Here is a 12244-nt window from a genome sequence, read left to right as displayed (position 1 = left end):
AAACAGTAATATTAAAACTGAAATGACAAACCATGAAGATTTATGTATATAATTAATCACACAGAAAAGTGGCTGAGTTTGGTGTCGTAACAGGCGGAGCTGCAACCCGAAGCAGCTCCCGCCCAGCTGCATTCTGGGCCGAGTCTTCCCGAGCAACCACATCACTCTGCAAAAGTTGGGAAAAAGTTGTTTTTGTTCAGAGTTCAGTGAGGTGGTGGCCACCTCGGCCATGACGGTGCATCGCAGCGCAGCAAGATGCTACTCTGAGTAAATCTGGTGTGTATTGTTTAAGCGTATATATGCCACAGAAATACATGCATGTACAGATATATAAGCATGTTATAATATCTCCCTGTTCCATTCATCCTTTCCTCTCTGCTCAAGACTACAACCCCTGGCAATAATTATGGAATCACCGGCCTCCGAGGATGTTCATTCAGTTGTTTAATTTTGTAGAAAAAAAGCAGATCACAGACATGACACAAAACTAAAGTCATTTCAAATGGCAACTTTCTGGCTTTAAGAAACACTATAAGAAATCAGGAAAAAAAAAATTGTGGCAGTCAGTAAAGGTTACTTTTTTAGACCAAGCAGAGGGAAAAAAATATGGAATCACTCAATTCTGAGGAAAAAATTATGGAATCACCCTGTAAATTTTCATCCCCAAAACTAACACCTGCATCAAATCAGATCTGCTCGTTAGTCTGCATCTAAAAAGGAGTGAACACACCTTGGAGAGCTGTTGCACCAAGTGGACTGACATGAATCATGGCTCCAACATGAGAGATGTCAACTGAAACAAAGGAGAGGATTATCAAATTCTTAAAAGAGGGTAAATCATCACACAATGTTGCAAAAGATGGTTGTTCACAGTCAGCTGTGTCTAAACTCTGGACCAAATACAAACAACATGGGAAGGTTGTTAAAGGCAAACATACTGGTAGACCAAGGAAGACATCAAAGCGTCAAGACAGAAAACTTAAAGCAATATGTCTCAAAAATCGAAAAAGCACAACAAAACAAATGAGGAACGAATGGGAGGAAACTGGAGTCAACATCTGTGACCGAACTGTAAGAAACCGCCTAAAGGAAATGGGATTTACATACAGAAAAGCTAAACGAAAGCCATCATTAACACCTAAACAGAAAAAAAAACAAGGTTACAATGGGCTAAGGAAAAGCAATCGTGGACTGTGGATGACTGGATGAAAGTCATATTCAGTGATGGATCTCAAATCTGCATTGGGCAAGGTGATGATGCTGGAACTTTTGTTTGGTGCCGTTCCAATGAGATTTATAAACATGACTGCCTGAAGAGAACATGTAAATGTCCACAGTCATTGATGATATGGGGCTGCATGTCAGGTAAAGGCACTGGGGAGATGGCTGTCATTACATCACAATAAATGCACAAGTTTACATTGATATTTTGGACACTTTTCTTATCCCATCAATTGAAAGGATGTTTGGGGATGATGAAATCATTTTTCAAGATGATAATGCATCTTGCCATAGAGCAAAAACTGTGAAAACATTCCTTGCAAAAAGACACATAGGGTCAATGTCATGGCCTGCAAATAGTCCGGAACTTAATCCAATTGAAAATCTTTGGTGGAAGTTGAAGAAAATGGTCCATGACAAGGCTCCAACCTGCAAAGCTGATCTGGCAACAGCAATCAGAGAAAGTTGGAGCCAGATTGATGAAGAGTACTGTTTGTCACTCATTAAGTCCATGACTCAGAGACTGCAAGCTGTTATAAAAGCCAGAGGTGGTGCAACAAAATACTAGTGATGTGTTGGAGCGTTCTTTTGTTTTTCATGATTCCATAATTGTTTCCTCAAAATTGAGTGATTCCATATTTTTTTCCCTCTGCTTGGTCTAAAAAAGTAACCGTTACTGACTGCCACAATTTTTTTTCCTGATTTCTTATAGTGTTTCTTAAAGCCAGAAAGTTGCCATTTGAATGACTTTAGTTTTGTGTCATGTCTGTGATCTGCTTTTTTTCTACAAAATTAAACAACTGAATGAACATCCTCCGAGGCCGGTGATTCCATCATTTTTGCCAGGGGTTGTACAATTCAGTCAAAGACTTGCTGAATTTTTTCACGTAATGATTCGTCTCTGTTGAATCGTTCAAGACTTCCCTGTTGTGCTGTGGAATGCAGAAATTAGTTTTTATGCAGGTTCTGAATCGAGCAAAGGGTTTACATTTGATGATATTATAAATGTATCATAGCGTGAAGTGATTTGGATTAAATATCACTATTTGAAATTTAGGTTTGGTCAGTTTCCCAGTTGAAGTATTTATGATTTAGTTCAATGACCATCGGAAATGCGAAAACTTTCTATTTTTAGAGTTGCTAGCTTTTATAAATTAGATTAATTTTGTCACTTTCTTTCTTTGAATAAAACAAGCATTTTAAAATGGTTCAGCAGGTTGTGGGGTTTAATGGACAGAATGCTTTCCTGCCTGTGCATGAGATTCACACTAGCATCCTTCTGATTTTTCGGAGAGGGCTGCTGTGCATTTGTCTCACCGCTGTGGACAGTCTGGAGGCCAGCGTCATCTCCAGGTTGCCCTTCAGGCCGAGTAGAGCGGGAACCAGGATGAAGATCTCTGTGATGTACCTGAACGCCTCCCAGTGCTGTGGATGACATGAGTAAAAGTCCTGACTACTACAGCATTTCATCTTCACAATCAACTGTAATGATGTCATTAAACTTAAAGCCACAGTGTGTAAGATTTAGTGTCATCTACTGGTGAGGTTGCAGATTGCATTACGGTGTTGCCGGTCATAATACGGTTCTTTCATGATTTTGCTTCTTTTGCAATGGGGATTCATACTTGGCTTCTTGTGATAAGCAATATGTACGATCCTTCCTTTTACAAAAAAAAAAATTAGGATTCTCAAACTTAGCCTGCACTAGCAGCTAGCAGAGAGTGTATACAGTAACAACTGCTCGCTCCCATTGAGAGATGAAGGGGTCATTTGAAGCTCATGAAAACTCATCAACTCATTGTTGCAGGTAATTAATTATACATAGAATACATCATATTCAATTTCTGCTAATAAACAACTCTAAATCCTACATACTGTAGCTTTAAAGAAAACATATTAGTAGAAGTACGCCCCATTAACCACTGGTGGCAAACCAGTTAGTCACCCTACCAAATCCCTGGAGGATTCCAGGTTAAATAAAAGATAAGGGTGTTTATTGCCATTGTACATTGTACAATGTACAATGGCATTTAAGCCATCCCAATTATGGTTAGATGCAATCCAACCACTAGGAGCAGCCACAGTCCAGTGGCCTGGGATCAACATCAGATGTAGAGACAATGTCTTGGTCAGGGGTTAGAGAAAGGAGCAGACCCTAAATAAGCATGTTTTTGATTGTTGGAGGAACCTGAAGCACCTGGAGGAAACCCATGCAGACACGGGGAGAACATGCAAACTCCACCCAGAAAGGACTAGACGGGAAGCAGTCCCAGGACCTTCTTGTTGTGAGGCAACACTAAGCCACCATGCTTAGTGGTTAGCACATCCTGCTCCAACTACACTTGGTTAAATTGTTTGGCTTACCTGCACTATATCCAGCACCATTCCAGCGGACACAGTACCAAACCCAGCCAGTAGGAAAGGTACCAGGATCTGCAGCGCCATGGCCAGCGGGGACTCTGCTCCTTCTTCCTCCCCATCATCGTCATCCTCCTCCCCATCAGCCTCCTCTCCAGAGAGCCTCCTTTCACTCAGCATGGGTTCTGTTTCAGAGTATCCTCCATCAGCGCAGTCGGATAAACTCAACGAGGCGCGTGATGCTCTGTCTACAAGCCGTCTGCCTTCTACGTGAGATGATTCTTGGCGGTAGCCATTCTGGAGTGAGGTGGCCTCGGGTTTGGCTCCCAGATCCACCATAGCTAGCCGCTCCTCTTGTAGCTTTGTGTAACCGGTCGGCACCATGGTCTGGAACAGAGAGGTGATCCGTCCGGAGGAGATGGGCTTCAAGGAGAGTGGGCTCCAGCCACCTGCTGTTGCACTCATTCGCACCGTGAGGCTAGAGCCCAGCGACTCTCCTATCGAAGCTCCCAGAGTCTGGATACTCATCATGTGCGCTGAGGCTACGGTGTTTCATATCCTGAGCATCCGGCCTACAAGTGGTGTCAAACTGATGCTTCAAAAAAAAAAAAAAAAAGAAAAAAAAAGAAAAGAAGTTTACACCAACTCCACTGTAACACCTGTGAAAATCAGCTTTGGGGTTTGGCTGAGCTGAAGAAAATAAGGACAGAATAAAGAGAAAAATGAAGATACTTTACTCATTCAACCAGAACAATCTGTCTTAAACAGCAGGAAAAACTCAATATTATTGAGTTTATTTCTAAAATGTTCAAATTTTACATTAAAATAAGTAGATTTTGACTCATATGAATGATTTAATTTGGGTTCACTGACGATAAAACCTTGATGTATACAATTTAATTCAAACATTCATTTCAAAACATTCCAGATATGATTCAGTGCTTCATAAATGTCTTACGCTGTGCTCACAATTCTGTTCAACATGAGTTGACATTTCAGTGCTTCCTATGGCTTTACAATTAGACAATTTACACAATAACTTACGGAAGCTCAACCACTCAGACTACAAGAGGGCCCAAAGCTTTAAATGTCAAAAATATCAGCGAAATCAAGTTTGTTTGTGCGGTAGTGGTTTTTAATTAATTTTTTTTCGATTTCAATTATTTTCATTTATATAGCGCCAAATCACAACAGAGTTGCCTCAAAGCGCTTCACACAGGTAAGGTCTAACCTTACCAACCCCCAGAAAAACAGTGGTAAGGAAAAGTCCCTCTGAGGAAGAAACATCAAGCAGACCAGACTCAAAGGGGTGACCCTCTGCTTGGGCCATGCTACAAACATAAATTACAGAACAAGTCACAGAACAATTCACGGGCGAATATACAAGAGATGCTATTGGCGCACAGGACAGGAAGATCGCCAACACAAATACAACTCCCATCTCTGGATGGTGCTACACCTTAAACAGAGAGAAAAAAAACAGAATCAGGCATCAGAAAGACAAACATTACTGTATAATTTGCCAGCATTAAACAACAAGAAAAACAGAGAAATACTAAGGTGATCGCCGGCCACTAGCCCTAAACTTCACTAAAAGACCCAGAATTTAGGTAAAGTTTAGGCCACGGCCCGCTCCAATTACTAATAAATAAATTAAAAGTGTAAAAAGTGTAAAACAAAACTGTACCAGTATGCTAGCCATATGAAAGGGAAAATAAGTGTGTCTTAAGTCTGGACTTGAAAGTCTCCACAGAATCTGACTGTTTTATTGACGCAGGGAGATCATTCCACAGAACAGGGGCACGATAAGAGAAAGCTCTGTGACCCGCAGACTCTGCGGGTCTGAGCATATTAAATTTACAGCTACAACTAACATTTACAATTAATATTATGACGGATCAATAACTGAGTCTATAATAGATACATGCTACAAGAAAATTCCAGATCTAAAGTTCATATCTTCAAATACCAACAATCTTATTTGAGTAGACATTTTAATAACTAAAAAAAGCTATGTTTTAACAAAGTATTCAAAGTTTGATGCTTTCACAGAGAAACTGCTTAGACTATTTAAAGAAATTATCAACATATCTGAATACAACATCTGCAAATTTACTCATTTTAATCAATTCACAGGATTTTAATGTAACATACTTCAAACCTAAAACCTTAAGTGCACCTACTTTCATTTGTGCTATTCATAGTAACAAGCAAAGCATCTGCTAGTGCAAATAGAGATATTGTGCTGACTGACTGCAGCCTGTAAAAATGAAATTCATAGTTTGATACGGATGCACATTCTTGAACCGTTCAGCAGGTGGCTGCCATGATGTGTTATTTCACATACAAACTTTTGCAGCAAATCCCATCCACTAATCAATCATAGATCAAGTGTTACCACATCAGCCCTCAAATGCCGAATTTGACTAATTCACTTGTGGGGTCATCTGACAGTAGATACAGAGTGAAATGGTTGGTTTCTAGAATCAAATAATTTATGTAAAAACAGAAGTCATCTTTGCATGCCTCAGTGTCTTTCGTAAGTCTGCCCTGTAATGGGTGTCTTGCAAGTGCAACAACAAGCCTACAATTATCTGGGATATAAACTGTGTGTCCCAGATTTCTGTCGACATCAGAGTGATGTTGCAAGAAGTAGAGAAGAGTTTTGGAAATGATCAAAACATTTTAACAAGCTGCAAACTTCTGACAAGCTCACAGCAAGATTCTCACCACCTGTCACACACCTGAGTCCCATTAAGAAACACTGAAAAGCAGACAACGCAACAGTAACAACAGTGTAATAACACTGCAAATGAGCATCACATATACGAGTAAACAACTACTGAATCATTTTTGCCACCTATGTGACAAAGGACTTTTTACTTTAAATGATAACTGGAGCTGCAGCTGGCCACACTGACTTTCTGAAGGAAGGGGAAAACAGGATGAAGTCACAGACATAATGTCATTGACATAATGACTTATGTCACAGACATTTAAAACAAAATCATCTTAGGCCTCAAGTGAAAGAACTTGAAAAAACATTTACTTGTGCCTGCCATCTAATCTGGCCATTCTAAGAACTGCTGTTTGTTCTTGTTCATAGTGAATAAAGCCCATCTGTTGGAGCCTAAAGTCTTTCTACAAGCATGGGAATTTGAGAAGATTTAGCATGAAGCCCAAACGTTGTGCACCACATGACCTCTTTAATCAGCTTTTTCCTCCAGTAGCTATATATGTACCTCACACACTAATTTAAGTTGGAAGGAAAAGAAAATAAAAGCCTGTTTTGTTGCCCAAGCCTCTGACAGTTTCAATTATCATGATTATTTTAGTAATTTTGTTTATAGAATTACAAGACAAACTATATCGTCCGCTGGTGACTTTTGTGGAAGCTAATAGCTAACACACGATGCTACGTTAGCTAGCCGTGAACAGATGAAAACATTACAGTAGCAAGCTCCCGTTTCACTAGCTAGGAAGATTTTATTAAAACGACATTACATTGTAGTCCTGACCGTTTTGTGTTTTTGTTTTCTCGTTAATTACCTTACCGCTACGGACACATTTCGAACAGCAGCTGGATGTGGAGCTTCTTCCTCCCGAGAGAAACAGCAGGCTGACAGTCGACAGGAGGAGCGGCGTCACCGAAAAAGAAAAAAAAAAAAAAAAACAGAAAAAAGTTCCACCGAAGATTGTCTCGGGAACAAATATGTCTCACTTTGCGACACTCACTACAACAAACTGCAGTGGTGCTGAATCAGAGAGGTGTATCAAACCCGTAGTCCTTCGACCCCTACTTATTTTCAGCACTAGGGGGCGATACCCTGAGCCCACTGATCTTGAATCAGTTGTCAAAACCCAAGCTTGTGCTACAATGTGCCAAAGCCAAACATGCTTGAGCTGATCTTGAGTCAGTGATTCTGGGTGAAGCAATGTTGTCTTTTATGTTAGTGCACTTTCTCAAGTAGAATGCAGTAAAATTCTGATATGACACCCACAAGACAATAAAACACATTAAGATAAATAAATAAACAACAAAAAAATCTCATAATTATGATTTATGAAGTCAAGTTAACGTGTATTTTCTGAACCACTTTTTATATTGGTTTACATTATTTCTGAGGCGTTTCAAGCATTTCAAGAATCATTTTCTAAAAAGATTCATGGTAAAACTTCAAGTCTTTGCCCACACTCAAATAAATTGGGAAACAAATAAATAAAAATATGGAGATCATAACAATGCCTGTTGTTGCAAGGGTTTTCGGAATGATATAACAAAGTTTTTTTTTTCTTTCAGTTGCCAAGACATCGCATTAACATGATTAATGTGTTGTTAAGTCTTCCCAAACACTAGAGGGCGCAAATAAATATACTGATCTTTAACCCGGATGGATATCACATTGAGCGGCAGAAGTTGGACACATGACGATAAAAAAATAGCGTGTTTTTTGCCTTGAGATGGAATTAAACGCGAACAAACCCAGTTCACAGGCCCTGTTGTCATGCGGCGTCGGTGGAAGAGGTTTGAATGATTTTCTTAACTAATAAATGAAGAGAATTTGTTTGAGGTACGCCGGAAGTTGCTCTGAAATGCTAAAGCTAAGCTAACAGTAGAGTTTTTTTTTTTTATAAACATAATCTAACACATGCTTCTAAGTGTAATATACAAATGCCCATCCAATAATAATAACAACACGGTAGAATAGATTTCTTCATAAGTGTACTTTTTGGTCACTCAGTCAGTATAATGAAATGATTGAAAACCCTGTTCCCAGTTCTTGTGATGCTGAACAGTTGGAAAGTTCTTCAAAATTCAACATCACTTAATTCAGCAAGCCTTATTCTCTGATGAGTGGGTCAGGAAAAATCCTGTTCGGATTTAAAAGACTACTGCTAGGAAACGACACTCTAAATGTATCATGTGCTGGTAACAAAATTATGAGTAAATCCTGTTTTTAAATTCATTGGCCTTGACTTAGATCAGACCTTATCTGATGATCTTATAGCTGACAAAGTGATCAGCAAGTCAGAAGCAAAATTAAAGTTCTTATATAGACAGGCCAAAGATTTGGATCTACATACGAAAAAACGTAGCCTTGATACAGTGTCACATGGACTATGCCAGTGCAGTTTGGTATTCTGGCCTGACCAAGCCTAACAAGGGGACGTTGCAGATCATGCAGAATAAAATCATACGCTTCCTCCTCTCTGCTCAGCCCCGGATCCACATAGTCTCAGCATGAGTCAATATTGTTGCCTGTGGAACTCAAGAGTTCAACAGTTAAAACTAAATTACATATTTAACATAGTTAATAATCAAGCCCCAAATTACTTGTACGCTTCTTTTAAATTCACAGCCGCGCGACACTCGGTCAAGCACCTTGTCTCTGGTCTTTCCACAGGTGTTTCATCCTTCAAGTGTACTGGAGCGAAACTATTTAATGATTTTCCTCATCAAATCAGAGTTTGTGAATCTAAGTCTCTTTTTAAAAACAGGAATAAACTTTTTTTTATTCCAAGAACTGGCTCAGCAAGAAAACAATCAATTTATTTATTATTAAATGAGTAATCACTTATTATTTTACTATGTTAATTGTTATGTTCGCTGTTTGTCTGTGATTAATTTGTTGGGCCACAATGGAAACAAGAATTTCTACTTTTTTGTATTACCCTCTATATTTATGTAATACATTTTTGTATTGTTTTTATGCATGTTTACATTTTATACAAATAAAAATCAATCAGTTGCTTGACTCACTGGTGTGAAAACACACGGCTGGCGTCTTGTTATACCATAGAGATACAGTGTATATTTGCGAGTGTCATTTGTGGTTGAATTGTATATTTGAGGAATTATTTGTTTGAATTTAGTCATATTTTTGTTGTTAGGGCCTTGGTATGGCCTTTGAGTATTCAGAGGGTTAGGCTAAGCCCAGGAGCAATATTGAACCAAATTAGGTATTTATGAAAGTAATGAATACAACAAATGTAGGCAGTTTTAAAACAGTTTATGCTGTTTGTGTTACTAGTGTCTACATGTAATTCTAAATCTCAGACAAAGCTTCTTAACACCAACAAACATTTTGGCAAAGAGCATCAATACATTTTATCATACAACGAATTACACAAAATATTTCAGTTTATTGAGGTCTTCTCTTTCTATAAAAGAGAATTTTATACATATCATTAATGAAATGTTGACCACATATTCTTGCATTTCTGCATAGTGTATAAATAGATCCACCTCAGTTGAGTTTTGTAAGTGCATTCACCCAAAAACAGTGGCTAAAATGTAAGAAAATTGCATCAAATTAAAGTGTGTGCTACTTAACCAATCCATGCCGGCTCGATTGTTGTCACACCAGCTGGCATTGCTAAGTGCTTGAATGACAGAAGTGCCTGGATGTACGACTGACAGAATAGTTTCATAATTTGCATAAAACTAGAGCCTGACCGATATGAGCCTTTCAGGAACATATTGGTATATTTTTGCTGATATGAAAAATATTATTTTAATGACTAAACGGTGCAGAAAAATACTTTTGGCGGTTGTAAAGTGTCATTATGTCATTTGACCAGCAGAGGGCAGCCTGATGACATTACTTACAAAGCTGCCAACCTTAGCTGGGACCCCCATCTCCTCTTGGTCACATTTACTACAAGAGTCACATTGGGCGTTTTACAGCGTCAAGAGACATGTTGTCGTTATGTTGCCAGCGAGGCTGCGCCAAAACAGACAAGAAGTCTATTTTATGCAAATACTACTTGATGTGAAACAGTAAGTGCCAATCCGAGTGAAGGCAGCAGGACTTTAGCGTGGATGGTTGTATTTATAATAAAATTTATGTTTAAATTGTGAAACGTCAAGCTTCAATTACATTTCTTTGTTGTGAGGCTTTGATAATAAAATGTTAGGAATTACTAGCATTTATATTGGTATCGTAATTTTTTTTATTTACTGTATTTCTTTACTCCCTAATATCTTTATTGTTATGGACTCCACATTGGTCAGGCTTGAGAGTGAACCACCTTGAGCTGTTAAAAGGCTCAATTTGCTTGCATGTTTTTATTTATTTATTTATTTTTTTGTGTGTGTGTGTGTGTGTGTTGCCAGGTTTGAGTGATAAACTTCTGCTGAAGCCAAAAGCTGGCAGGACACTGCAGACAGAGAGAGTCCCAAAAAGCAGCGGTGAGACAAAATATTTCTCCTCTGTGTTGCTTTTGGGTTTGGTCACAGATGAACTGATGATAAAACCATTTGAGGCTCTGGTCACATGATGGGATGTTGTGGTGTGCCAGTGTTGGAACGGCTGCAGGGCTTCCTGCCTGAGATGGCCAAGGCCAATGAGAAGCTGAAGCAGCAGATGGAAGAAGCTCCCGCTGGATGCTTTGACATAGAGAGGGTGGAGGAAGCCGACAGAGTCATTGAGATGGTGAGTGTCACCTGCGGCGGTTTTGCACCATCAGCTTTTACCGGAGGTCGTACTTACAGCAGCACACAGAAAGCCTGGGTCCTGTAGATCTTGGTGAAGGTAAAAGTCAGTTAGTAAAAACACAACCTGTGACTGTCCTGCTTGTTGTTTAAGGACGTGGCACTGGTGGAACTCAACGAGTCGGACTTTGAATCTGAAGATAACGAGGAGACGTCCGATTCTGAGGACGAGTCAGACTGTGAGGACAACACGGAGATCACAGAAGACAACCTAAGACTGCCAGGACAATGTAGTAAGGAGAAAAAGGCCAACATCCAGGTTCTGGACTCACAGGGGGAGTAGATAAGAAAGACTTTCAGATGTTGAGCTGATGTGATCGTATTGAAGTTGCTTGAAGCTGAAACCTGTGTTGTGGAATATTTAAAGTCAGACCAGGACCAGACATAGGAACGTGACCAGAACTTCATTACAGTTGGACAATGATTGAATGTTTGGCTCTGGTGATATCAGCCAATCAGGACACACTGTGCTGTGACATCACTGTGACATGGATACTGACCCTGATGACGCCGTGTTCCAGCTGCAACACCAGCCTCAATTTAACCTGCCTTAAAATGACGGGTTCAGCAGAATCATCTTTTACAAATATCTGCCTTATTTTTTTGAAAGTTTTTTAACTTCGGCTTTGAGAAAAAGGTCATCTTGCTCGCAGAAACATAATTCCACCAGTTATAGACGTGTTGTATCTATTAGTCGGATTTCTCAAATTTTTTTCAATGTTGTTTTTTTTGTTTTTTTTCAGTTTTCTCATGAGTGAAATAATCACAACTTTCTTCATAGCAGGGGTATTCTTTCTAAACCTCTCTTTAATGAGCCAATATGGGTCAGCATAGAGAGTGAAATGATGCATTCAAAACAACTTTTGATTTTATACGTATATACAGTAGTGTTCAGAATAATAGTCGTGCTATTTGACTAAAAAGATTAATCCAGGTTTTGAGTATATTTCTTATTGTTACATGGGAAACAAGGTACCAGTAGATTCAGTAGATTCTCACAAATCCAACAAGACCAAGCATTCATGATATGCACACTCTTAAGGCTATGAAACTGGGCTATTAGTAGAAAAGGGGGTGTTCACAATAATAGTAGCATCTGCTGTTGACGTTACAAACTCAAAACTATTATGTTGAAACTGCTTTTTAGCAATCCTGTGACTCACTAAACTA

General features: G+C 39.1%; 2 protein-coding genes across 2 annotated transcripts in view; one reads left to right on the top strand and one right to left on the bottom strand.

Moving 5' to 3' along the window:
* Positions 1 to 7393, bottom strand: part of slc41a2b (solute carrier family 41 member 2b) — a 42665-nt gene extending 35272 nt beyond the window's left edge. Inside the window, 3 exon segments of the mRNA XM_034163759.1 lie at positions 2539 to 2646; positions 3586 to 4174; positions 7129 to 7393. Coding sequence (XP_034019650.1) covers positions 2539 to 2646; positions 3586 to 4110 — 633 coding nt within the window. The 5' untranslated portion in view covers positions 4111 to 4174; positions 7129 to 7393.
* Positions 7394 to 7965: 572 nt separating this feature from the next.
* Positions 7966 to 11436, top strand: c22h12orf45 (chromosome 22 C12orf45 homolog). The gene is made up of 4 exons (XM_034163758.1): positions 7966 to 8104; positions 10697 to 10771; positions 10882 to 11015; positions 11169 to 11436. The coding sequence occupies exons 1-4, from the start codon at positions 8041 to 8043 to the stop codon at positions 11355 to 11357; spliced, it is 462 nt and encodes a 153-aa protein (XP_034019649.1). The 5' UTR covers positions 7966 to 8040; the 3' UTR covers positions 11358 to 11436.
* Positions 11437 to 12244: the final 808 nt, after the last annotated feature.

This window comes from Thalassophryne amazonica, chromosome 22 (assembly GCF_902500255.1).
Source record: "Thalassophryne amazonica chromosome 22, fThaAma1.1, whole genome shotgun sequence".
Lineage (NCBI taxonomy): Eukaryota > Metazoa > Chordata > Actinopteri > Batrachoidiformes > Batrachoididae > Thalassophryne > Thalassophryne amazonica.
The sequence above is the reverse complement of the archived record's forward strand: the minus strand, read 5'-3'. Positions and strand labels throughout refer to the sequence as shown.

What these genes read in the sequence shown, in the direction of transcription:
- c22h12orf45 (XM_034163758.1), top strand. Translation starts at nt 8,041, where the DNA reads ATGGAATTAAACGCGAACAAACCCAGTTCACAGGCCCTGTTGTCATGC. An exon ending in ATGCGGCGTCGGTGGAAGAG is followed by an intron (nt 8,105 to 10,696) that starts GTTTGAATGATT and finishes GTGTGTTGCCAG; the next exon opens with GTTTGAGTGATAAACTTCTG. An exon ending in CCGACAGAGTCATTGAGATG is followed by an intron (nt 11,016 to 11,168) that starts GTGAGTGTCACC and finishes TTGTTGTTTAAG; the next exon opens with GACGTGGCACTGGTGGAACT.